Consider the following 22170-nt stretch of genomic DNA (forward strand, 5'->3'; position numbering starts at 1 on the left):
GGGCTCGGCCGCAGTGGCAAGGTGGATAGGTGGGGATTGGGACTTACGCAACGTCACAAGTGAGCCTCCGAATATAACTACGCGCCAGCACTCGGCGAATTCCCGTGTTTCTGTCCAGAGGCGACTTCTGCGCTTCGACTATCCTGTCATACGACTCCCTTGCTAACCCACTACCAAGCAGGTCTTAACCTACACACGACACATAGAGCGCCGCCCATTGCTTCCAAACCGGCCGTATATTTACCAAGTTTTGTGGCACGCCAAGACCGAATTAGTCGGTGTTGTTTGATTGCACACATAAATCTGTTAAAACGTGCGCCGGCAACCTACGCGGCACAGGGCGATTGCCCGTTGTATGATATCGCAGGAGCGGCAGATAGCCGTTTTGCCAGAGCTCACAATAGTCATGGTCAACGCCAGTCTCCATATGCGCTTGTTACCCGAAGTTTTGGCGTAGGAAGCTGACTCCGTGCACGCTGTCTAATCTGATGACCCCCGGACCATGGCTCCAGAGGAAACGGCCCGGCCGTTGGTCGTCGAGGAGCTAATCACGGAGTTCGAGCAGCGCTTCGACATCGATGAACAGCGAGAAGAAGAGCTGTATGCGCAGTACGCGTGGGAAAAAGGTGGGCGTCGGATTTGGGCAATACAAATCGTCCAGATTTCGACAAATCGTGGGAACAGCTGGTTGATAAGGATGGCGTCCTGCAGTTCGTTCAGCAAAAGAGCGGGCATACGCCCATGTCGTCGTTCGAGGGTGTTGCAATCACGGACGACCCGGATGGAGGCATCCAGAAGCGTAGTGTCGTTAGGTATGAATCAACATTCATATTCACGCTGCATTATACGCAAAAGCTTATAGTGTTATATACATGTGTTAAGGCGTAAATGGTCTTGGCTCGTGTGATTTGGTGGATCGGGGTAACGTTTCCGCAGAAACATCGTCATAGTCTTCGATACAAGCGACGGGATGCGGGAGGTTGATTTCAAACCGGATCGCCTGCATTGCGCATCGGGAGCTATCAAGGTTAGTTGCCTGCTAAATGATGGAATAACGGGGCGACATAGGAGCTCATCCAGAGAATGTTCCACCAGGGGCCTATGACCCAACTCGCTCTTGTGGCGCTTCGCAACAAACGCTCATCGTTGATTGCCAAGCTCGGAACTCCGCCATCGGAGACTGTCTCTTTGCTGGAAGCGACCATCAAAGAGGGAGCGGAGGGCGTGCCGTCGCTACAAAACGGCCTCGAGGTGAGTACCCTACAAAATGACTGGAATGCAGCATTCTGCGAATTGCGTTGACATGCGTAATTGCGTTCAGATGGCAATCGGAATATTGTCCGGCATGCCCCCGTATACCACCCGAGAAGTGCTAGTAATTTTTGCCTCAACCAAGACGTTCGACCCGAGGTACTTACTTTTCGTTTCGCCTGACACTCCGCAGCAACATCCTGGCAACCCTGCAAAGGCTGAAAGACGAGCATGTCATTGTCAGCGCCATTTCCATCGCGCCAGAAATGTATATACTCAAAGTAGGTTATTGCCAATAAACGCACCCTGACTTACTTTTCAGCACATATGCGAAGAAACGGGCGGATCGTACGCAGTCTGTAGGGATTCCGTGCATCTGAAGCGGCTCATGAATGAACACACAGTGGCTCCCAAATGGCAAGTCCCCTGAAAAGCGCATCGATATGCCGTAGGCGCAGTTGGATGGAGCCCATTCTGACGAAGGTCGGATTCCCGCCACTGGAAAAGGCAAACACGGCGTCATTGTGCGTCTGCCATTCTTCTCTGACGTACAAGACGTACATTTGCCCCCAGTGCCACAGCAAATCATGCGCGATACCCACAAAGTGCAAGTGCTGTGGTCTGTATCTGGTGTCGCCTCCAGACATATCAAGAATGTTCCACCAGCTCATTCCGCCCAAGGCCTTTCGCGAGGTGAGTCGAACGAGCGGCAACATAACCGAGCCACGCAGGAACCTTCATCTGCCAAATGCAGCAGTTGCAATGTGGACGCAATATGTGGGCTGGTGTGCCCCCAGTGCAGCAGCTTCTACTGCGAGCATTGTACAACATACATACACAACGAGCTACACCAGTGTCCCTTCTGCGTCTCAGGCGATCAAGTGGAGTTGGACAGGAACTCACTAGATGAAGTGGATTAAAATGGCGGCGGTGGCTACAGACAATGATGTAGCTGCTTAACGTGTGGTGGGGGGTGTAGTATCGGACCTTGTACCGCCCGACTGACATCGGTAGTTCAAAACAGCCTTCCCTACAGCGCAAGTAGGAAGATGCGTCCGATATAACTCATCGTAAATATCGTACTTCAAAAATGTATAAACGCATCAAATAGTATTCGTTATACAGGGCGCAATCTAGATAGGCCATTGTAATATAAACCATAAAAACTTCTCAGCGCCTGGGGACTCATTTGTTGCAAGTTATGCATCTCGAACTTGTTGGAACATCGGGTTAACACCAAGGTTTAATAACGCGTCACCTGCGTGGGAGATGCGATTTCATTGACATTCGACGTCACGTTAGGTTTGACCCCCTAGGGAAGACTACATACGCGGTAATGAACTCAAGAACGTCAGACTGACACTTCGGTCACGAACTTGCTGGTATCCTGTGTCAGCTGCACAGTGATTAGCGCGGGGTGTTCGGAAGAACTGAATGGACCGGGGTCAGCTGGTTGCTCCACCGGCACGCAAATAGGTGGTAGTGGAAGCCGCGACTGCAGGAAGCAGTATCCCCAAAACAAAATGGTGCAATATAGCATTGAGTCTTTCGACGCTGGCCAATTGGACGACTTCGACAAAAACCACGTCAATCCTGGCCATGCAGACGCCACCAGGGCAACAGCACAGCATACAGTGAGGTGCTGTCTAGCGTGGGACAGGCCACTGACTATATGGGTGGAGCGATTACATAACACCACTTACACCCCAAATCGGTCGCATGCACCATTGATTCTTAATGCGGATGAATGCTAGCACCGTATGTGGCACAACTGGCACTATGAGCGCAGCATGGAGGACACGGGTGGCAATGAACGCCAGACTGCGATAGGATTAAAATTATAACCAAAGCTTAATTCACGCGCATTTAAGTATGGAGCGCCGCATTATGCGTGGTGCGCGAGCTCCTTGATTTTGTTTTCGATGATGACTCGGGTTTTCACCACGAGGTTGGCCTCGTAACGTTTCAGGTTGGCGATCTCCTCCACCTCCAAAATGTCCCTAATGAGGTCCTTCCACTTCGATAGGTCCTGCGGGCTGTTTTCGTTGAGATCCAGCACCGCCCTGACGAGAACACGCGATAGCGCGTTGTGATTTAGCAACCCGTGTTCTACTGCCTTCTTCGCAGCGCCGACGTAGGTGCGGAAGAACAAAACCGGGACGGACTTGAGGTAGTAGTCGTTGGGCATGCGCTGGCCTTCGTTGCCCTCATCGGGGGTGACGCAGTGCATGAACACGGCCCTTATCTTTCCCGGGAATGATTTTATCATCAGCTCCCCTGCCTCAAGGTCCCGGTCACCGGTGTCACCAATCCATATGAACCTGGCATTGTTGTTCTCGTTGCACACGTACTTGTGCAGCTTTCTGAAATTAACGAACTTCTTCTCTCCCCTCGTTTCGTTGAACACCCATTCCTTAATCGTCGAGTACAAGATTTTGTTATCGCAGTCAATGCCCCAGTTCAAAACGCCCCTCTTTTCCGCGACCTCGCGCAGCCTCATATTGAGGGCCGAATCAACGGTGATTGGCACCTGAAACGACGTGTATATACACGGCACGCATCCCTACCTGCGGTATGCGCGTTGTGAGCACGGCGAGGAGGAGGGGTTTGCGGTTCTTCCCCATCTTGTACATGGCGAGCTCAAGGATGAACTGGAATGACCCCGGGTAAAGCTCTCCGCGGCCATACTGCGTATCAACTCCACCGAGGGGCACGTTGAACAGCTTGTAACCGCCGCTAGACTTGACGGTGTCATCGATGTCAATGATGACCTGCGTCGGCCCCCATTCCAGGCTCGGGTCGTTAACGTCTATCACTCGCTGCGCAGCCGCCTTCTGCATCTTCTCGACATTTGACTACAAACCCGTGAAAGCCACACGTATCGACACCTACGCTTGCCATTCCGAAAGCGGTACTTGGCGTGGAAGGCGCACTAGCCCTGGGCGTGTTTGAGTCCGCAGGTTTCGGGGTCTTCTCCCCGCCAGAGGGTGGCAACAGCTGTGACCGGGCAGTATTGGAGATGTCCAAAGAGCTCAGTCGGCGCGCTGCGCCTTCCAGCTCGGGAGCAGCTGCATTGGCACCGTGTTGAGCAGCGCTCATGTTGGCGATCGACCAGATGTGTGGGCCCTTTCGGTTGAAATGCAAGTTACGACGCGCAGCTGCAGCGATCTATTGCCCACTTCGCCGCCAGTGGCAAAGTGAGCGGCACATTTGGAACCTGCAGCGAATGATGGGTGGCTTCCGTGCCACGGAGATACGGCAGAAGGCAGAATGAAAGCGGATTATAGCGGCAAAAATGAGTCGTGATCTGAGTGGTAAAACTTATCGTTCAAAGGCCGTCGTATGACTTGGGTGTACGTTGCCTACTCGACGTATCTATACCACACATTCGAGAGGCACGGGCTTCGCTTTGCACCATGCAGCAAAACTAATACCAGTGGAATTAACGAACGCCTTTGCACTAGGCGTCAAGATTTTTAGCTTCCACCTTGATGTGTAACGTTTTGCGTCGGCGACGCGCAGTGGCAGCTGTTACACATGCCGTTAAGTATATCTTGAATATGAACTGCATACAACGTCTAATTCCGGCTTATGTGTGACGTTAAAGCGAAACTATAATCATGGTGACCCGGAATTAAGCGTTGATTGCCTTGAGCTGCGCAGCCTCCGGCACCGTCACTTACACCGGGCGCTAGCAACGTGCTGGGCTACAATACTTGAGGCCCTGCACCGTTACACGAGCGCCTTTGTGTTTATTGACACCTCATAAACGGTTGGCGTAATTCCATGCTGGAGCTGGTGTAACGTCACTCGGTGATAACGTTTATTCTCATTTCTAATAACAAACACTAGCATTATCTCGTCCCGGCAAGCGCTGCGAGCCGCAATAACATTGACTCATAGGTGGTCCCTTATATACCTTTTATAGTGCCATTGCAAGGCTCTTAGGAGGTGAAGGTCGTACTTTCTAAAAGTTAGAAGTTATTTTGTTGCGTAACCACCAATACGTAATCAGGTTTACTAGTTGTTTGTTGGCCGTGAAAATCGAAATCATATTACGCTTTTGCGTTCCTGTACTTTGTGTAATAAATCGATTGCCCCCATCATGAAGGATATGGCAATGCGCTCCGCCGGACACTTATCTGCGCATACCGAATGATACTCCATCCGTCACCAGTTCTTCTGCTTTCATACTATGCCAAATATAAGATTGGTCGTGCCGATTGCGACCAAATTCGTCGACGTCAAAGGTGCTCATGACTTATGTATGTCATTATCCACAAACTACGGCTCAACCGTCTTGTATCCACCAGCATCGTGTTGGGGAAACTGGGAAAATGTACGAATTGCGTCGAACACGACTGTGCTCTTGTTAATAGCAAGATGATTGCAGAAAAGAGCTGTAAAGTTGGTGCGACTACTTAAAGATCTCTAAAGAAACAGCCATTAGAACAGCGAGCAGTAACTTTGTCTGCTGGACACGAAGCGCAAGTGAGTCGACCTTTCAATGCATATCACAAAGTAGCTGTTCAATAGAGTGTCGCGGTTAAAGAGGCTCAACGATACGTGATTACGTGGGAGGGTGTTGTGAAGCTAGAGCATTTGGCTAGACAAGACTTGGACAGAGTCATCTTTGTAATTCGAGATATGCTGCCCAAATAAGGGTACGAGTTTGCAAACGACTGCTACGTAGGTTAGCATAAGGAATCCGTCCAGAACGGCCCTACCAAACGTCGGTGGCCAGGCCACTTCTCGTGCACAGCCTTTGCCCGCGAAGTGCGGGGCGCAAGCTGGGCAAGCACGAAAAACGCTCTAATATGGTTGCGTGCAGGTATTCTACACAAAATGTATGGTGGGAATGACGGCGACATCAGCGACATACGATAAAGCATGCCCGGCACAAACGTATCTGTTGTTCTTCCAGCGGGAAGACACAGTGCTATAATGTTTCAAATCACATCACAGATTACAAAAACAGCATACACACACTAGGGAATAGTCTAAAACCATTGTGGGCATAAACAATGAAGTTCGGATATGTACATGGCTAGCGCGCCACTTGGCGCTGCGGAATTTTCCGAGCAACCTCCCCGAAAATTTCTGCGTCAGTCAGAATCATCTTGCGACATTCATTTGTTGTGAAATCGAAATAGAATATTCAACATAATAGCTCATATTTTCACGTCTCGGAAGAAAAATTGGTGTGCGTGTGATTAGCAGTTTCTCAAGCGAAACAATGTCGGAATCAGCATTGACTATCCACGAAGTGCCGCAAGTCGTTGAAATAAATGCACTGGTTGAGGAATCCGCAACGAAGCTGGAACACAATGCGGCGGCGGTTGAGAAGCCCAATGTCGACTGGTGGAGCCACATCAAGCTTTGGGTTGCGATAGGCGTCTGGTACGGGCTGAACATTGCACACATCATGACCTCGAAGTCACTGCTGAACGTTCTACCGCTGCCATGGTCGCTGTGTTCGTTCGAATTCTTTGTGGGCTGGATCTTTGCGATCGTGTTTTGGGGCACGCAGTTCCGTCCCATGCCGCACTTCCCGTCGATTACGACTTTTGCAAAGATGTTTGTACCCTTGGGCGCGCTTACAGTATTACTTCATTGCGGCACTATACTCTCTATGGCTTTGGGTACCGTGTCCTTCACCACCGTCATTAAGTCGGCGGAGCCTGTGGCGACGGCCGCCTTGTCGATTCTCATCCTGAAGGATTACCTCAACATATACGTATACCTGTCACTGATTCCCATAGTTGCCGGAGTCGCCTTGGCGTCAGCAAAGGAGCTTGACTTCAATGTTTGGGCCTTCCTGGCGGCCTTGCTGTCTAACATCTTCGAAGCACTTAGAACAATTATTACGAAGGGGCTAAAGCAGGATGACGAGAGAATCGGTTCTAACCTCACCCCCACCAACGTCTACATGCTTTTCACTCTGGTAGCTGCAGTTCTGTGCCTGCCTGTGGCGCTCGCAATCGAGTCCCCTAAGTGGAGGCAGGTATGGGCCGAGTCAACTGCTTCCATGACAGGGGGTGAGAAGGCTTTCGTTGTTGTCCGGTTCGTAGCCTGTGGCTTTCTGTATTACGTGTACAATGACTGTGCGTTCTACTGCCTGGGACTTATGAATCAGGTTACACACTCTGTGCTCAATACCATGAAACGTATAGCAGTGATAGTAGTGTCTATCATCATCTTCAAGAATGACGTGGAAGTTCTGGGCTATGTGGGCATGGGCACGGCTATTGTGGGTGGTTTGTTGTACTCTCTGGCTAAGCAGGGCGTTTGTATGCGACAAAAAGCGGTGACGGCCGCTTAGCGTGCCAGCCCCTTTTCGCGTCAACTGCAACGCCTTATTAGCTAAGGAAAAGGCCAAGATTTGTTGTATTCATCGTGATCGCTGCTCATCTAATGGCGCAATACGATGCCACGTGTGCCAATGTTCGCGAAAATGCGCAGCGGTACGTGTGGCATTGCCGTAGATGCGATGATCGTACGAAACGCCGAATACCAATGACATTTTTGCGTGATTACAAATGCCGATGTCATCGTGTCAGGATACCTGTCGCAATTTGTAATTAATCATTGAGATCCATGTTATTACAAAATGTTGTATATACACTTCTGAACTTCATTTGTGCAGTGCTGCTGCACTGCGCGACAAGTGTGGCTTGTTTGGGGGTTGCGTCGAACTGCAGCTTGTATTGCTGGGCGCTTGCGCAAGATCGCAGTGGCGATGTCGTTTGTTTGAATGCCAGGACGTTCCTGCACGTTACGCCGCATAGTTGAGCTGCTCCGTGAGTTGTCGACGAATCACGTCGCTGCAAATCCTACAAGGAGCGGAGCGATGTGAAATTTAACGTGAACGGCGGCACACCGTCGCCGACTTACATTTCGTATTGGTTGCCACCCCGTGAGGGGTTAGAAGGCGACACCAACGTGGGTGATGAGCCCCAACCAGTTGACATTCGAATTGGACGCCTTCATTAGACACCCGTGTTGGGGGGCAGTTGCAGGTCGCACCAGCTGTACTTTAACACTCACTGACATGCATAGAGAAGTCTTTAACGCGTTGACGAATCACGTAGAACATGAGAGCGCAGACGCCATTAAGTCATCCGAAAGTTGCTTCTGCAGCTGCATGATTAAGGCACTGCACGACAGAAATGGAATGTTTATGGCATGAAACACCGTCTACATGAACATTGCTAATATACCGTGTGGGATCCGCCCGACAACCCCGTTGCGACTGAGGCCGCCGGGGTTCTACGCACGTTGCAGTGAAGGCGTCGACGCACAGTGGCGATCCTTCGCATACTTGTAGCACGAAGGCCTTGCCGACTGCGGTGGAGATCATCCGGATATCCCAGCGGTTCCAGGAGATCTTTGCAAATCCGGCTGACACTCGCCCTGCGCCAATTGAAGAATTAGTGGAAAACCACCTCTTCAGTCTTGTGCACCTCCGCGTCAGTGAGCTCGTAGTGGCGCTGCATTACAGGGCCATACAAACGAGCTGTCAGCTTACCGCGCAGAGTAGGTGACACAATAACGTCCCTCTTTTGCAAGTGCTCGAGGTCGGCATGGGGGTTCAGTTTGGCGATGGCCTCACGCATGACACGGTTGGCGTAGATCGCATACTCCCGCACGCACTCGTGCGCCCCCTTCCGCGCAACCTCCTCCTCGGTCGGAGGCTGGATGGCCGGCAGCCAGTAAGCAATGAGTCGCACGCTCGCTGGCGAGCAGCAGGCGTGAATCGTCCACCACTGCCAGGAGAAAACATCGTAGGCGATGTCCAAGTAGCTATACTCTAGCACCACAAGCAAAGGGTGCAGTGGTACCAGCGCACCGAAGGCGCCATGCTTGAAGGGCAGCAGGACGCTACCTTTGCAGGTGGTGCCCTCGGGGTACACCACCAGGGAAACTTTCTCGCGCCCTTCATTGATAGACCTCATACGATCGGCTATGGAAAGGTACGCAGTCCTACGGTTCTCCGCGCATTCGCGATCTACTGTGATGCACTTCAGCAGGCGGATAAACTCCCCGATGATGAAAGTGTTCTCTAATGCCTTCTTACACACAAACGAGTACGACCCGTTCTGTAGCATGTAGAGCGTATCCTGCCAGTGCGCTTAAAGCAACTTGCTGGCACCTACCAGAACACCAACGTGGTTGTTAATCACGTTCAACGGTTTGCCCAGGGTGACTCCAGGGGCGCATACCGTCTTGACCTCGGATATGCCTGAGATAGATAAAAGATCCCGGACGCGCATGCATACCTATGCCCCATAAGCTTATACGAGTCACGTAGTGGAACATAGTGGCCACATATATCCTGGTAGGCTCCTTGAAGCGATCTCCGAACACCGTGAGGGGGATGCCTAAAAGGAGTTGGGCCGGATGAAGCGAAAGCTCACCGATGAGGACAACACACAGGGTGAAGAAGAAAACGCAAGCCAATAGCCGCAAAGGAGCCAAGAATATGGCACCATAGAGCTGCTTGATTAAGCTGTAACGCTTGAAATCGCTGTGCATCAACGGTTCCTGGATGGCATGGTCGCTGTACATCTTCGGGAATTCGTCGAAGTGCTCGATATGGAATTGCATACAGCTGTCGAAAAGGATGACGCCACGGACCGCGATTACCAGCAAGCCCCAGAAGAGCGCCAAATCAGCCAGCAAGAATAGGCGCCGCCACAGGAAAGCGAACTTGCTGTCAGCAGCTGCCAGCTGCAGTATCAAGCTGTAAGTCAGGTAAAAGTGAATCAGCGACCAAAGAAATCCTGCGATGAGATTGTTCCATCTCCTCACAAAGCTTGGCTGCGTCTTCACGCGTAAAGCTTCGTAATCACAATGATACACTTGGTCTCTGCTTCCGGGTTCCTTCGTACTCCCGTGCGCTCCAGCGCGGCGCCTGAACGCCTCGCCCGCACCGTCACTGCCTGACATCGTACCAGCCCACAGATATTCCCTGCTCGCTGTGCGGCATACAGAGGCAACGGGGTGCAGAGTCCTTGTAATAGACACCGCTGCAGACCGACGTCGGTCGACGTAGAGAATGCCAGCGGTGGCACACAGATAGCGAAGCTGCCTGGCGCGTTCCTTGTATGGCGTGACTAGGAATGCGCCTCGCAGGTATTAGATGCTCTGGGCCGCTGCGTTTTCGTGTTTCACAGTAGCCGGAAGTGCTTTAACTCCACGGTCGTCGGTGTGTACTCGCACACACCGCTCAACACCCTGACTTACGCAAGGGTCAAAACCTCAAGGTTGAGGCCAGCACAGTTAACGTAACAATAGGTTACCAGGCTTCAAAGTCGCGTGTGTGACTTGATGTCATCTGTCAGGGCTTAGGGCGGTCGCCTGGTGCTGGTGAGGCGCAGGCCTGAAGCGCCGCGGATTGGCGTCAGCCGCAACTATACGGGAAAATATTATGCAAATGGAAGACAGTACACCTACGGGCAGTGATTCCGCGACAATTGCCGAATTATTCAGCATCGACGAAGTCGACTTCATCGGGGCGAAGGATTCTACGAATTCTTCGGTTTTAAATCAGATACTGTCGGATTTGCGCAAGGTTGGTGGACCTAATTCAGTGTGTAAAACTGATCAGCGACCACGCGATGAGACGAAGTCTGCAGGTTACAAGTTGTTACTCAAGATAGTTGAGAACGTGCTTCTGCACCCCTGGGAGCATGAAAAAAGGCGGATACGCGAACAAAACGCCCTATACAGCCGACGTATTGGCAATGACGACCAGATGAAAGCTGTTCTAGTGGCATTGGGGTTTCGCAGTATTCACGGTTATGCCGTACTACAAGTGGTAGATGTACCACTCCTCCGCCTGGCCTACCGGTCCCTTATCGCAGCTCTACAGGAAGAGTATAGCGTTTCTGTTAAGTCCCTTGAAGGGCACTTCTTCGACCCATTCAAGGCGTACAGGCACAGTAGCGACGTTAACAGGAACGCCTACACCGACAACTTCGAATGCGTTGGCAAAGACCTGACTAAGCGACAAATTGACAAGCTGAGCGACAAATTGACGGTGAGTGAAAATTTATGGCCATCAGTGTTGAATGTGGCGCGCTTGCGCCTACGCAGTACTAGCAGCGCCTTCTGATTGTAGCTGCGTAAACCGCACTCACCGCGTGCAGTCATCTGTGATAACAAGTATAAATGAATGGAACCCCCAAATTCACGTGGATGAAGGCAAGTTGCGGCCAAAAATAACCCAGAAAACCAGTGAGCCCGACGTACAAGAAGATAAACACGCTGCATCGCACCTGAAGAAAATATACGACATCGGTAAATGCGACTTCGAGTCCGCGTCGCAAAAAAGACTGGAGGCGCTCAATAGGCAGTGTGAACAAGCCGAGCAGAAGCAGACAGTCGAACTCAAAATCAGGTTACCCGCAACAACAGTGCTCACTATTCATCCCCCCCTGAAGACCCCCGTGGCAACGCTCAAGCAAGAAGTACAAACCTTGTTCGTCCCCGGCATTGCCGCGGACGACTGGGAGCTCGTCGAGATGCCAACACGGCGGGTGCTGGATGAGCACAAAACACTTTTACAGCAGGACATCATCCATCGCGTGTTGCTGCACTTCCGCCGCAAAGGTGGGTAAATAGGCCGCATTGCACAAACATCTCAGGGTCATCACACGTAACGGACGCGCAAATAGTCAGAGCTGAAAACTTGAAGAAGTATTCTTCTCCTTGAAGAGCGTCTTGTTGAATTGCTTCGCGTACATCTCATACAGTTGCTCGCTGGTAGTGGCGTCGACCGGGGCCTTGTCATGTCGCAAGCGTATGAAACGCGGAAATCGCAACCCAATGCCCTGAACATCGTCAAAAGTGTATAATAAAGTAATTTCATACCTTCTTGCTCGGAGTGAAATCCTGTCCTGCCGTGTGAATCGGCGACAAGGAGAAGTCCGCGGCCTTGCATTCCCACACTCTCACCGGGAGGAACCACACGTCAGGTTCGATGCTCGCCGGCACGTCATATATCGCGGGCTTGTGGGCGACGATGTGCTCCTGCAGACCATCGTGCAGATCTGTTAGCATCTGGTCGTTGAAACCTGTGCCAGTCCTGCAGACGCTTTGATACACTTCGTGCACGGGGTCGTAGACTGCGAGGAGGAACGACCCGTAAACGCTTGTTCTCCTTCCCTGCAGCACGTTAGCGAAACGGGGTACGTAGAAACTCACAGTCCCTGAGAAAGCTGCGATTGGCACGAGGTCAAGTGAGTCCCCCATGCCTTCAATATAATCCTTCTTGAATTTGAGCCAGTTATTGGTGCGTATCTGCGGCTCGTACGTCGCATCCTGGTGTAGACTTTTTATCATTAGCCCCTCACACGAATCCGAGACCGCCTGGCGCAAGAAATCGTCAATCTCATCCAGGGAGTTCATGTCCTTGCGGCATGCGAAACTGAGTAGGTTCTTCCTCTCAGACACCGCCGATTCGAGCGCCGCGCGGCGTTCTGAAAGAGACTTAGTCACGAGGGACTCGCCGTTCAGGTAGAGAATGTCAAACGGGAACATGCATACCGGGATGGATATGTCCTTCACGGACACGCCCTTACGCTTGCGAGTGGACAGCTGCTGAAAGGGCATTATCTTTCCGTTTTCCGGGTCATAAGCCACCACTTCAAGGTCAATTATGCAGTTCATCACCGTGGGCTTCACGCAGATGAGAAAACTCTCTATCACATCGGGGTATTTCTCGCAAATGTTTTCCATGCTGCGGCTGAAAATCCTCACCTTACGGCCCTCCATCATGTGCAGCTGAACACGCTCACCGTCATACTTGTACTCGCAAGTGAATGCCACTCCTGGCCCGCCGATGGCTGGCAGGATCTCCGCAGTCTTGCTGACGGGCTTCGCCAACATCGGGCTCACGGGAATCCCTGGCCGTATTTTGCAGTGCTCCAGCAGCTGTTGGCAGTTGTCCCCGTCCAGCAGGTGTCCAATAATTGTTTCGATGCAGGCCAGGTGCGTTGTCGCCGTTTTGACGGCCTTCTCCATTTCTTCAATGGTATCGGCCTGCTTTATGCCAGCGGTACGTACGTCACCGATCGCCGGTTGGTCGCCCTTAGCAGCCTTCGTGAGATAAGTGGCGTCAGCGATGGACTGGAATAGCGTAATGGAGTTCACACCGACGCGTAACTTTTGCTGCAAAAACCGAACGATGTACTTAGCCTCTTTCTTCTTCGCGCATGCCAAAAGGCGCTTAATCCCGTTCTTTTTCCGCTCAACCGAATTCTTCCCTGATTCAGCGGCAAGAGCCTTGAATTGTTTGATGACGCCTTCTATGGTCAAGTCGGGGAGTCTCACGATGGTTTGGGAGGTGCAGCTACTCATGCTAGCAACGATGCCTAGGTCCTCGTGCTTGGTCAACACTGAGAAGTAATTATAACATGATTTTTTAGCTGTAACATGCAAATGAACGTCACCTACTTTCTTTGATAGATTTTTCACTTTTGCCGTAGGATTCCGCCATTGCCTTCATCACCAGCACGTCGCCAACGCCGATCTCCTCGCCCTCATACTCTGGCGCAATTCTGAGCATGGTAATAACCGCAAGCGCAAGTCTCACCTGTTGATCATGATGTAAACGCTGTGAATGACGTCGCTAGGGCTGTGGTAGATTAAGACGCGGAAGAAGTTCGACAAGATCGTGGACACGCATTTCCTACTACCCACGCCCGATCTGAACATGTCGTCAACCTCCTGCAATATCTCAGCCAAAAAGATGAACAACAGAGAATTCTGCTGGACGGAAGGGGGGTATTTGGGGATATATGGGCTTATGTCAAATAGGCTGGGGTCGAACTTCGCCGACCTTATGTCGGCGCAGCCCTCGCCCGGCTTCATGGTCCTGTTGAACAGCGTACCAACGGCCGGTTCATCAGCGTCCACCTTCCTCTTGGGGCTTTTCTTGGGTTTCTTAGAGGCCTTCCCAACTTCAGCAGGGGCGCATTCACTGACCTGGCTGGCCACTGCACTGTCACCCACTGATTCGCTGGGATCATCTGATCAGGTAATTCGCACAGATGCCGACTTTAACAAACCTTGGCTCCAAGAAAGGCCTTCATCGATCGTGGCTTCCTCCGTGGCATCTGAAACGGCTCCAATGCGCCTCTTGGGCGACGCTGCAGTTATGTCACAACCGGGTCCGTTGAGCCCCTCGTTACTAGAAGACCCATCATTGCGCGCCGGCACGGTCTGTTCTCCTGCAGGAGGCGAAGTTGGCGTGCTCCGAGCTGGATGCGGCTGCACCGCAAAGAATTGCCTGTAAACATGGGCGCTTCTCGAGATGCACACCTACTTGATATTCATAGGTCCCGAAATTATCGACGACTGACTAAGTCTAAAACATTTACACGAATCGGAAAGCGCAGATACGAAAAAAATAAGAGCGAAGAGCCAAGCGGCGATACGACATCGCATGGAGTTTGCCTTCCTCAGTCGCAACGACAACACTGACCGACTCGCGCGACGTTGCCTGTTTGCGCGACTGAATAGGCTGTTTTATCACTGTGTGACTGTGTAACGAAGGGGTAACGGATGCCGAAGGTAGATTGCTGTGAGGCACGCAGTCCCATATATTGACCTTCTAACGGTTTGCCGCAGAAGACATCGTCGCAATTAAACAAAACATTACAAATAACATAGGGTTAATTTATACTCGGTGCCTGTATATGAGTATTTTCATCCCCAACACCGCTATGCACATAATGAGCAGAGCGATAACCGATATAACGATGAAGGCCGCATGGCTTTCCTCAAAACTGTTGACCACGTTCATTCCGAACAGTCCTGATGCACATTTATTGAGTAACGTAGCCGCACACACCTGTTAAGCAGGCTCCAGCCCCGAACGCCGTGCTGAGAACGCTGCAAATGAGCTCGATACGCATCATCTCGTTTCTTTTAATAGCCAGGGCCACCGTTATGTGCTTCTCCAGCTCATTCAGAGAGGTGCCCAGTGTTCTGGAGCGACGCGCCATCTGCAGGAATTTAGCAAGGGTCACATCTGCCATACCTGGTCCACCTCCTGGTCGAAGTACTCCATCAAGTTCTCCAAATCGCGGTTTACCGTCCGGTCCTCCTGCGAAGGCTGTTATAAACATGCATATACACCTACGAAGCCTGTACGCAGCGTTTCAGGGCCGTAGAACAGCATGTGACTTTCGAATTCCAGCAGCTTCATGGAATCCTCGTCGTTGAGGTATTCGTCCATCATGTCTGTGAATCCTTTTAGAATCTCGCTCATGTTCACAACAGGCTGTTTCAGGTGGTGCAGAATCATGTTTATTTCCTGGTAGCGGCGCTTCTCGTGCACCATTTGCTCCACTACACGGAACTTCTCTTCGATTGCAGCCATGTCCCCCTCCAGGTTGTTCAAAGATGCCATGTAGCAACATTCCAAAATTTTAACTTCGAATGGCAGCGCCGAGTCCGCCGAAGCATCAACGTCATCGGATCCCCTGCCGCCATGCGTCGGTGGTGACCTGGAACTGTGCTCATTGTTGTGATACTCACGGGTGATGCTGCAGAGTGAGCGTAGGAAATCGTCTAGATTCATGTTCCCATTTGCAATGACCAGCACCGAATCATGCAATACGATTGCCGAAACCGGATACAGACGTACGAGGATGCATTCAAAGCGTGTGTCGATGTTTGCGATGTAGTCAGTATCCGACAACAACTGCTTGCAATCACGGTAGGTGATTAACCCATTCGGCTGAATGTCCGATACGCGACAGTTCTCTTTCACTCTAGAGAGAAGCTGTTGGCACGTAAACTCGTTCATACACATCTCCCCATGGCGGATCTCGATGACCAAGTGTTTGCTGTTTAAAACAGGCGCGTGCAGCAACGCGCTGCTGGCAAGTGGTACACCCCTAAGGGCAACCATAGTGTAGAGGCGCTATATTCGGTTAGTTTTCTTACTGTGTTGCCAATAAATCCATGCGCTGGGGCGCAGGCTGGCCACCTGCGTAGCGAACGTGTGTCACCGCGACCTACCTTATGAGTAGACAAAACCTAGAAAATTATAGAATACTTCGCGTTAGCTAAAATGATTTCTAATCATCTTCAAACAGGTTATCGCCTGTAAGTGTGCCCACTGCATACTCAGTCTCATCCGGTGTCTCTTCGACAGCGTCGATGATCCTTTTGCTGCGTTTCCCACCACCTATGGCCGAAAATGCAGCCGATGCCAGCTCCGGATCGATTGAAAACGACTTGGTTGTGCTGTCTTCTTCTCTTGAGCGCTTAACTGCATCCTCCGGTGTCGCGTCGTCCGCCGCCGGGGTGCTTATGTCGGCGCGGGGCGCTTCATTCTCCGCCTGTGCTTTAGTCGCGACAGTTTTACCTTGTATTGTTCCTTGTGTGCTCGGTGTGTCCACCGAGTTTTTCTTCGGTGGAAGTGTGTCGCTACGTTGACCCTCGCGACAAGAGTCCATCCACAGAGCGTACACATCCACGGCCTCATCTAGCACCGTGACGCGAGTTGAAAACTTGACGCCGCAGATCCGGCAACTTAAGAAGCCGACACCGGACTGGTTATCGCTGGAAAGGTTGACATTAAGAACATGTGATACCTACATCTTTATCGCAACAGATTTCTCATGCTGGCAGTAATAGCACAAGAATTCTTTGTCGAGTTTGCCACGACGCTTTTGCATTAATTGTGCCCGGCTCAACTGAACCTTCTTTGTCTTCCGTTTCGCCATCTTGCCTAAAAAAATTGCAGGTGGTCAAGCATCAAAGCTTGACTGTATTAAACAAAAATGTCATATGTACACAATAATTAATATGATCTTGTGTCAGGCGGTGGCTGAAGCAGTCGGCCGTCACGAATTCGGAAGACACGCCTCACTGGAGGAATGCATAACTGTCAAGTGGCTCACAGTACCCAAACTCTGACACAAATGGGTCATTCTTATTAAATATTAAATCCTCTGTTAGATTATATAGCGTGCAGTGGTAGGTATATACCGTATAAGTAAGCGACGGCAGTGGAACTCACGCGTACTGTACGACGGGTGTTTCACCGCTAACATTGATGCCGATGGCAACGCTGCAGCAACATGTTGAGGAACTTATCGCAAATAATCGTGACCGTTGCAGGCACGTGGATTTTGTGGTAGGCGGTGGTTGCAGCAATCCTAAAATCTGTGTAGAAGGTGCCATGTAGAGCAACTTGTCCATTGCCAGGAATGGCCTTCTTATGTCCCAAGGCGCAGGAAGAATCGCGAGCCGACGACGAGGTACGTTGTTCTACTGTGGTTTCGTCACTTGCAGCTGCTGCCGGATGATGAGTTGGAATTACGCTTCTTTTACGCGAAGCATCTCTACCGAGCTGGGCTCTGCAAAATCAGCTTCCCTGCCTACTACAAGGACGCCGGAGCGCTGCTAGCCGAAGCCACGGCCACCGCAGTGGGCAACCTCTCCCCGCTGTACTTCCAACTTGGATACGAGCTCTGCGACCTGTGAGTTACCGACCTCCCCACCGATAAGCCTTGTGCAGGCTGCCCGAGAGCGAGTGGCCCGTTGACAACCTGCGCAACGTACTAAAGGAGGCGGAGTGCAAGCGCAGGGCGTACCTGCTGCGCCGCAGCGAAACGTGCGACGACACCTTCCTCATGGGACTCACACTCAGCGAGCGGAAACTACACAACGTGGTCATGCACGGAGACAGCAACGCACTCATAACACCAGCGAACACCCGCAACATCGCAAACTTTTACGGGCTACAAGTGTAATTTAAAAATGGCAACTGAGTCCGTAATGGCGTGTTCCAACAAGTGTTTCATGTCTACTCCGCAGCCATAGACATTGCGGCCATCCTTTTCGGATGGATGACAGAAATGTAAACTAAAGTCGCACTCAGCGTGCAGGCAAGTCCCATGTATCCCTGCGAACCTTGTGTAACTATTACTGAGGTAACCTACCATAAAGACATACGCCAGGGGGCGGAAGCTTTGCTCAGGTATCTCCGCCTTCAGAGTCAACCCCCAGTTGTAAAGCGGTATGTTAATCAGTGAGACTAGACCAGCGACGCCAAAAATTATGGTCACCAATGTACCGAAGTATTGCGACGGGAATCTTGTGTTGACGTAACAATACACTGTCGATACACATAATGAACCTGCCAGCAGATAGCAGCAGCAGGCAGCAATCTTCATTGCGTAAATGTCAAACGCCGCACAGGCGTAATAAAGTACAGTGCACGAGTGCAAGAAGTTCATCACAATAGCCGGGCCGACTTTGTCCATTACGGCGCCCAAGAAGGGTGCAGGCACGAATGTGGCTATATTAATATACTTGAAAATTCCGGTAGCGTCACCACCGTGTCCGGACGCCACCAATAGATTACCTTGAGATTTGTTGATGAATTCAATGGACGGCATGAAGAAACACACTGAGAATCCCAAAATGACAAACTCCAACAGGAACGGACTCTTAAGCCCGTTTTTAATGCGATCCATGACGGACAAACTTTTCTTGTCCTCGGATTCTGCAACTGCTGAATCCGTTACAACTTCGCATGCAGGAGTGGACCCCGTTTCGGTCCGTGCATTCTTTTCAGAGGGGGCAACAGGAATCACTTTCGGGATAACAAATAACCCAGAAACGAAACATAGCACATTCGCGACCAGGAGATAACCGATACCTATGGCAAACAACATCTTCTTTTCGACATTGCCCAAGTGGTATATCCAAGCTAACAACGTCGGCACGAAGTATGAAAGCGAACGGCACGATCCCATGATTGCAATCACAGTGGAAGAGCCATTCGGGAAGTACTTGCTCACCGATAACATGGGAATGTAGCAAGCTTCACAGAACAGGCCAACGAGCACGAAGGCGACCTGCAACAAACGGCCGTTGGTCGGAAAACAGAAAATGAGGAGCCATGCCGCCGCGGAGAAAAAGTGGCCCACTAAGAAACAAATACGAGGTCCAAAACGATCCAACAGCCATCCGCTGAAGAAAGAGCAGATGAAGTGGGTGGAATAAGCCAGCGTGTACAGGTTGTTTATCCCACCAGCCCTGGCTGGGCAGTCTGAAAAAAGTTAGTGCACAATATAAAGTAACATACCAATGTATTGTGCATTGTACAGAACCTTTTGGGTTACTTCCGTGCTACCGTTGCATAACTCCTCAAAAGCACCAGCCTTGTAGAGAATCTCTTGGATGCCATTCCATCCCCAGTAAATGCAACCAGAACTAAGAATATAGTAAATGTATATGAACAACCGGAAGAAAGGGTTGATGTGTGGTGCCGGCATATCAGCTGGGTCAACCGTTGCAAAACGGCATTTCCTCCCGCTGCCCCCTTCGTTGTTTAATGTCGACGCCATTCTGTTCGTAGAATGGGTGATTCGAGGGATTCAGTACCCTCATATAATTTCTAATACTACTGTAAAAATATCGCTATGGTAAGCTGCTAGGCAGCAAATGTTTCAGCTACTGAAGATAACCATTCTGGCACATCGTATGGGGCATAAGCGCGTCCGGGGAGCCATGTGTAAGCCCACAACTGCTGTGGGCGTGCACGTTTTGCGGGCAATACTAGTGTTTCGATCATTTAAATGCTATATGTGTATGTTATTCGAAATTAATGGGGTTTAAACGTGACTCTTACCCATTATATGGCTGCGTCGTTGTATGTCTATACACATGAGTTCACCGGTCGCTCAATGTCTGAATGAATTACAATGCACATGCATAGTAACTTGCTGTGGCGTGTGACGTTTGTGTTGATGGAGTCAGTGGACCCGCTGGAGGCCCGGGTCAGCCGAATAAGAGCAGAAGCACTTTACACATTTTCGCCGTCGTCTTCCTGCCGGCATCAATGGCGATATCATGTCGATGCATACACCGGAATGCAGTGTCAACAACGCCGCATGTGTAACTTCTATATTTCATATGGTCGCTAAATCGCCGAGGGCGCAGCGCTAACACGGCGTGGTCATTAGTGAACCGGTTACAGATATATATATTTATACAGATCACATTATTAGAAATAGCGGTACTCACTGAGCTATTTTCCGTTAGAAATGCGGATGGCATGCTTAAGGTGCTCGCCTTGATGTGATGCCGCAGGACCACCGCTTCCGTTATTAACGGGCGAAATACCACATTCCACATTTTACGTCATCAAGGCAGTGGTAGCTCAACCAGCTGTAAGGCGATTGTCGCGCACAGGGCGGCCCGTAGCATGACTTCGCCACATGACTACCATAGCAAGGAAGCGCCTCGCCCAGGAACGGGCCGACTGGAGGCGGGACCACCCGATTGGATTCTCGGCCAAGTACTCGCCGCTGCCGGACGGAAGCGGGCTGGATATCATGAATTGGATATGTAAGATACCCGGCAAAAAGGTCAGGATTGTGATTGTGCTTGGTGAACGTGTTGTCTAACCACAGCACTTCATTTTCCATTGCCTCCGTTATCTCGACGTAATATTCAAGCTTCGCAGGGGACGATTTGGGAGGGCGGGGAGTACACCCTTACAATGGAATTCACGGACGACTATCCCAGCAAACCGCCCAAGTGCAAATTTACCCCGGTGCTCTTCCACCCCAACGTCTATCCCTCGGGCACGGTGTGCCTCTCCATTCTGAACGAGGACAAGGATTGGAAGCCGTCAATCACCATCAAACAGATTCTACTCGGCATACAGGTAATTGAGCCGTTTGCGTACCGGTCATGCCCGTATTCGTGACGTGACGATGGCCATTTTACGGGAACTGCCGGCTCCGATGAAGTCAAGACTCGGTTCCCTTTTTATGATGTATTACATGTACGCATTCCTTTAAATCCATCTTGCATCGCTTATATGCGTTTACAAGCGTGCAGGATCTCCTGGACAATCCAAATCCGCTGTCTCCAGCTCAAGCTGACCCTTACATGCTCTTTGTCAACAATCGAGAGCAGTATAACGCCAGAGTGCGCAAGCAGGCACTGGAAAACCGGCCCACTGATTTCAACTGACCTCTCCTCAGTCTACACCTTAACGCTAACGTGCTAAACTCTGGCATTCAACAATTAATGGTCAGTACAATCAATGTTGTTATTCCGTGTTCAGATAGCGTTGTTGTTGTGTTCATGCGTTTTTCGTACGCTAATGATTGAACTTTCACATTACGTTGATAAATTGACACAGGCAGTCTAAGAGTACTGCCAGGTTAGTAGATGTAGAAGGGGATTATGAGGTGATAGGTTTCGAATCCTTGAAGTAGCTACGTGTGTTTGTAGAAAACTGCTTAAATTTAACAGTCGTGGTCTTTTGAATGTCTAAATGATCAAACCAACGGATCGCATGAAGATAAAAAGGTCTACGAATATAAAGTCATCATTCCATGGCCCGCTTAACAACCAACACCTAGCAGTCTATCATTAGCGTGGCTTCAAGTGGTAATGTGCTAAGAGTGGCATGGGCGTATTTTTCTTACGTTCGAGGCTCACAGTAGCGAATGCAACGTGATGTTGGATCCGTGGCAAGAACCCCGCGGTTGATATACGTTTTGGTGTCACTCATGAAGAAGTGTACTACCGCGTGGCATGTAAACGACTCATCGGACGCATAAACATTAGACTAACTTAAGTAAAACCATATAATCCGTGCCCATCGGGATAAGGAACTGAATGTCCGTTCAGAAACGTCACTACCATACGTCATATAGTCAAGTGGGGATGCTTACGCGTTTGTAGGCCCTCAACTGTTCAGGTTTTCAATATTTCGGTAACCGTACGACGATGAACTTCTCCAAGGCAGTGATGACCGCTCAACTGCCTAAAAGATTTAAGAAGTATGCATCGTAATTAATTCATTCACAGGTGCCATGTCTCTCGTACAGTATGGTTAGAACGTAGCCTGTTTCAACACGACCCCAGCAG

The 22170-nt window shown here is 50.6% G+C and overlaps 12 protein-coding genes across 12 annotated transcripts; 6 read left to right on the forward strand and 6 right to left on the reverse strand.

Moving 5' to 3' along the window:
- Nucleotides 1–502: 502 nt before the first annotated feature.
- BBBOND_0405130 (transcriptional factor 2 subunit, putative) lies at nucleotides 503–2171 on the forward strand (the record flags this gene model as incomplete). The annotated part of the gene is given in 9 exon segments (XM_012914760.1): nucleotides 503–626; nucleotides 662–812; nucleotides 937–1027; nucleotides 1096–1251; nucleotides 1322–1410; nucleotides 1445–1532; nucleotides 1656–1699; nucleotides 1710–1944; nucleotides 1983–2171. 9 exon segments carry the CDS (start codon nucleotides 503–505, stop codon nucleotides 2169–2171), a joined length of 1167 nt encoding a protein of 388 aa, XP_012770214.1.
- Nucleotides 2172–2774: 603 nt separating this feature from the next.
- Nucleotides 2775–3005, forward strand: BBBOND_0405140 (hypothetical protein; the record flags this gene model as incomplete). Its single annotated transcript, XM_012914761.1, has 1 exon — nucleotides 2775–3005. The coding sequence occupies one exon, from the start codon at nucleotides 2775–2777 to the stop codon at nucleotides 3003–3005; it is 231 nt and encodes a 76-aa protein (XP_012770215.1).
- Nucleotides 3006–3136: 131 nt separating this feature from the next.
- Nucleotides 3137–4350, reverse strand: BBBOND_0405150 (hypothetical protein, conserved; the record flags this gene model as incomplete). The annotated part of the gene is made up of 3 exons (XM_012914762.1): nucleotides 3137–3781; nucleotides 3819–4106; nucleotides 4144–4350. 3 exons carry the CDS (start codon nucleotides 4348–4350, stop codon nucleotides 3137–3139), a joined length of 1140 nt encoding a protein of 379 aa, XP_012770216.1.
- Nucleotides 4351–6487: 2137 nt separating this feature from the next.
- On the forward strand, nucleotides 6488–7573 carry BBBOND_0405160 (triose or hexose phosphate/phosphate translocator, putative; the record flags this gene model as incomplete). The annotated part of the gene is made up of 1 exon (XM_012914763.1): nucleotides 6488–7573. The coding sequence occupies one exon, from the start codon at nucleotides 6488–6490 to the stop codon at nucleotides 7571–7573; it is 1086 nt and encodes a 361-aa protein (XP_012770217.1).
- Nucleotides 7574–8681: 1108 nt separating this feature from the next.
- On the reverse strand, nucleotides 8682–9206 carry BBBOND_0405170 (-Lysophospholipid acyltransferase LPCAT4; the record flags this gene model as incomplete). The annotated part of the gene is made up of 1 exon (XM_012914764.1): nucleotides 8682–9206. One exon carries the CDS (start codon nucleotides 9204–9206, stop codon nucleotides 8682–8684), a length of 525 nt encoding a protein of 174 aa, XP_012770218.1.
- A 1481-nt stretch (nucleotides 9207–10687) lies between these two features.
- On the forward strand, nucleotides 10688–11873 carry BBBOND_0405175 (hypothetical protein, conserved; the record flags this gene model as incomplete). The annotated part of the gene is made up of 2 exons (XM_012914765.1): nucleotides 10688–11293; nucleotides 11403–11873. 2 exons carry the CDS (start codon nucleotides 10688–10690, stop codon nucleotides 11871–11873), a joined length of 1077 nt encoding a protein of 358 aa, XP_012770219.1.
- A 57-nt stretch (nucleotides 11874–11930) lies between these two features.
- Nucleotides 11931–14703, reverse strand: BBBOND_0405180 (DNA ligase I, putative; the record flags this gene model as incomplete). The annotated part of the gene is made up of 7 exons (XM_012914766.1): nucleotides 11931–12086; nucleotides 12127–12420; nucleotides 12460–13652; nucleotides 13711–13814; nucleotides 13850–14285; nucleotides 14325–14545; nucleotides 14582–14703. 7 exons carry the CDS (start codon nucleotides 14701–14703, stop codon nucleotides 11931–11933), a joined length of 2526 nt encoding a protein of 841 aa, XP_012770220.1.
- A 232-nt stretch (nucleotides 14704–14935) lies between these two features.
- BBBOND_0405190 (-Magnesium transporter MRS2-11, chloroplastic) lies at nucleotides 14936–16174 on the reverse strand (the record flags this gene model as incomplete). Its single annotated transcript, XM_012914767.1, has 4 exons — nucleotides 14936–15072; nucleotides 15110–15263; nucleotides 15299–15364; nucleotides 15401–16174. The coding sequence occupies 4 exons, from the start codon at nucleotides 16172–16174 to the stop codon at nucleotides 14936–14938; spliced, it is 1131 nt and encodes a 376-aa protein (XP_012770221.1).
- Nucleotides 16175–16343: 169 nt separating this feature from the next.
- On the reverse strand, nucleotides 16344–16994 carry BBBOND_0405200 (putative zinc binding domain (DUF701); the record flags this gene model as incomplete). Its single annotated transcript, XM_012914768.1, has 2 exons — nucleotides 16344–16830; nucleotides 16867–16994. 2 exons carry the CDS (start codon nucleotides 16992–16994, stop codon nucleotides 16344–16346), a joined length of 615 nt encoding a protein of 204 aa, XP_012770222.1.
- Nucleotides 16995–17332: 338 nt separating this feature from the next.
- Nucleotides 17333–18026, forward strand: BBBOND_0405210 (hypothetical protein; the record flags this gene model as incomplete). The annotated part of the gene is made up of 4 exons (XM_012914769.1): nucleotides 17333–17407; nucleotides 17445–17531; nucleotides 17566–17753; nucleotides 17792–18026. 4 exons carry the CDS (start codon nucleotides 17333–17335, stop codon nucleotides 18024–18026), a joined length of 585 nt encoding a protein of 194 aa, XP_012770223.1.
- Nucleotides 18027–18079: 53 nt separating this feature from the next.
- On the reverse strand, nucleotides 18080–19628 carry BBBOND_0405220 (hypothetical protein; the record flags this gene model as incomplete). The annotated part of the gene is made up of 3 exons (XM_012914770.1): nucleotides 18080–18178; nucleotides 18216–19330; nucleotides 19367–19628. 3 exons carry the CDS (start codon nucleotides 19626–19628, stop codon nucleotides 18080–18082), a joined length of 1476 nt encoding a protein of 491 aa, XP_012770224.1.
- Nucleotides 19629–20501: 873 nt separating this feature from the next.
- On the forward strand, nucleotides 20502–21264 carry BBBOND_0405230 (-SUMO-conjugating enzyme UBC9; the record flags this gene model as incomplete). The annotated part of the gene is made up of 3 exons (XM_012914771.1): nucleotides 20502–20651; nucleotides 20750–20953; nucleotides 21130–21264. 3 exons carry the CDS (start codon nucleotides 20502–20504, stop codon nucleotides 21262–21264), a joined length of 489 nt encoding a protein of 162 aa, XP_012770225.1.
- Between the last annotated feature and the right edge of the window lie 906 nt (nucleotides 21265–22170).

Source organism: Babesia bigemina (genome assembly GCF_000981445.1).
Source record: "Babesia bigemina genome assembly Bbig001, chromosome : V".
Lineage (NCBI taxonomy): Eukaryota > Apicomplexa > Aconoidasida > Piroplasmida > Babesiidae > Babesia > Babesia bigemina.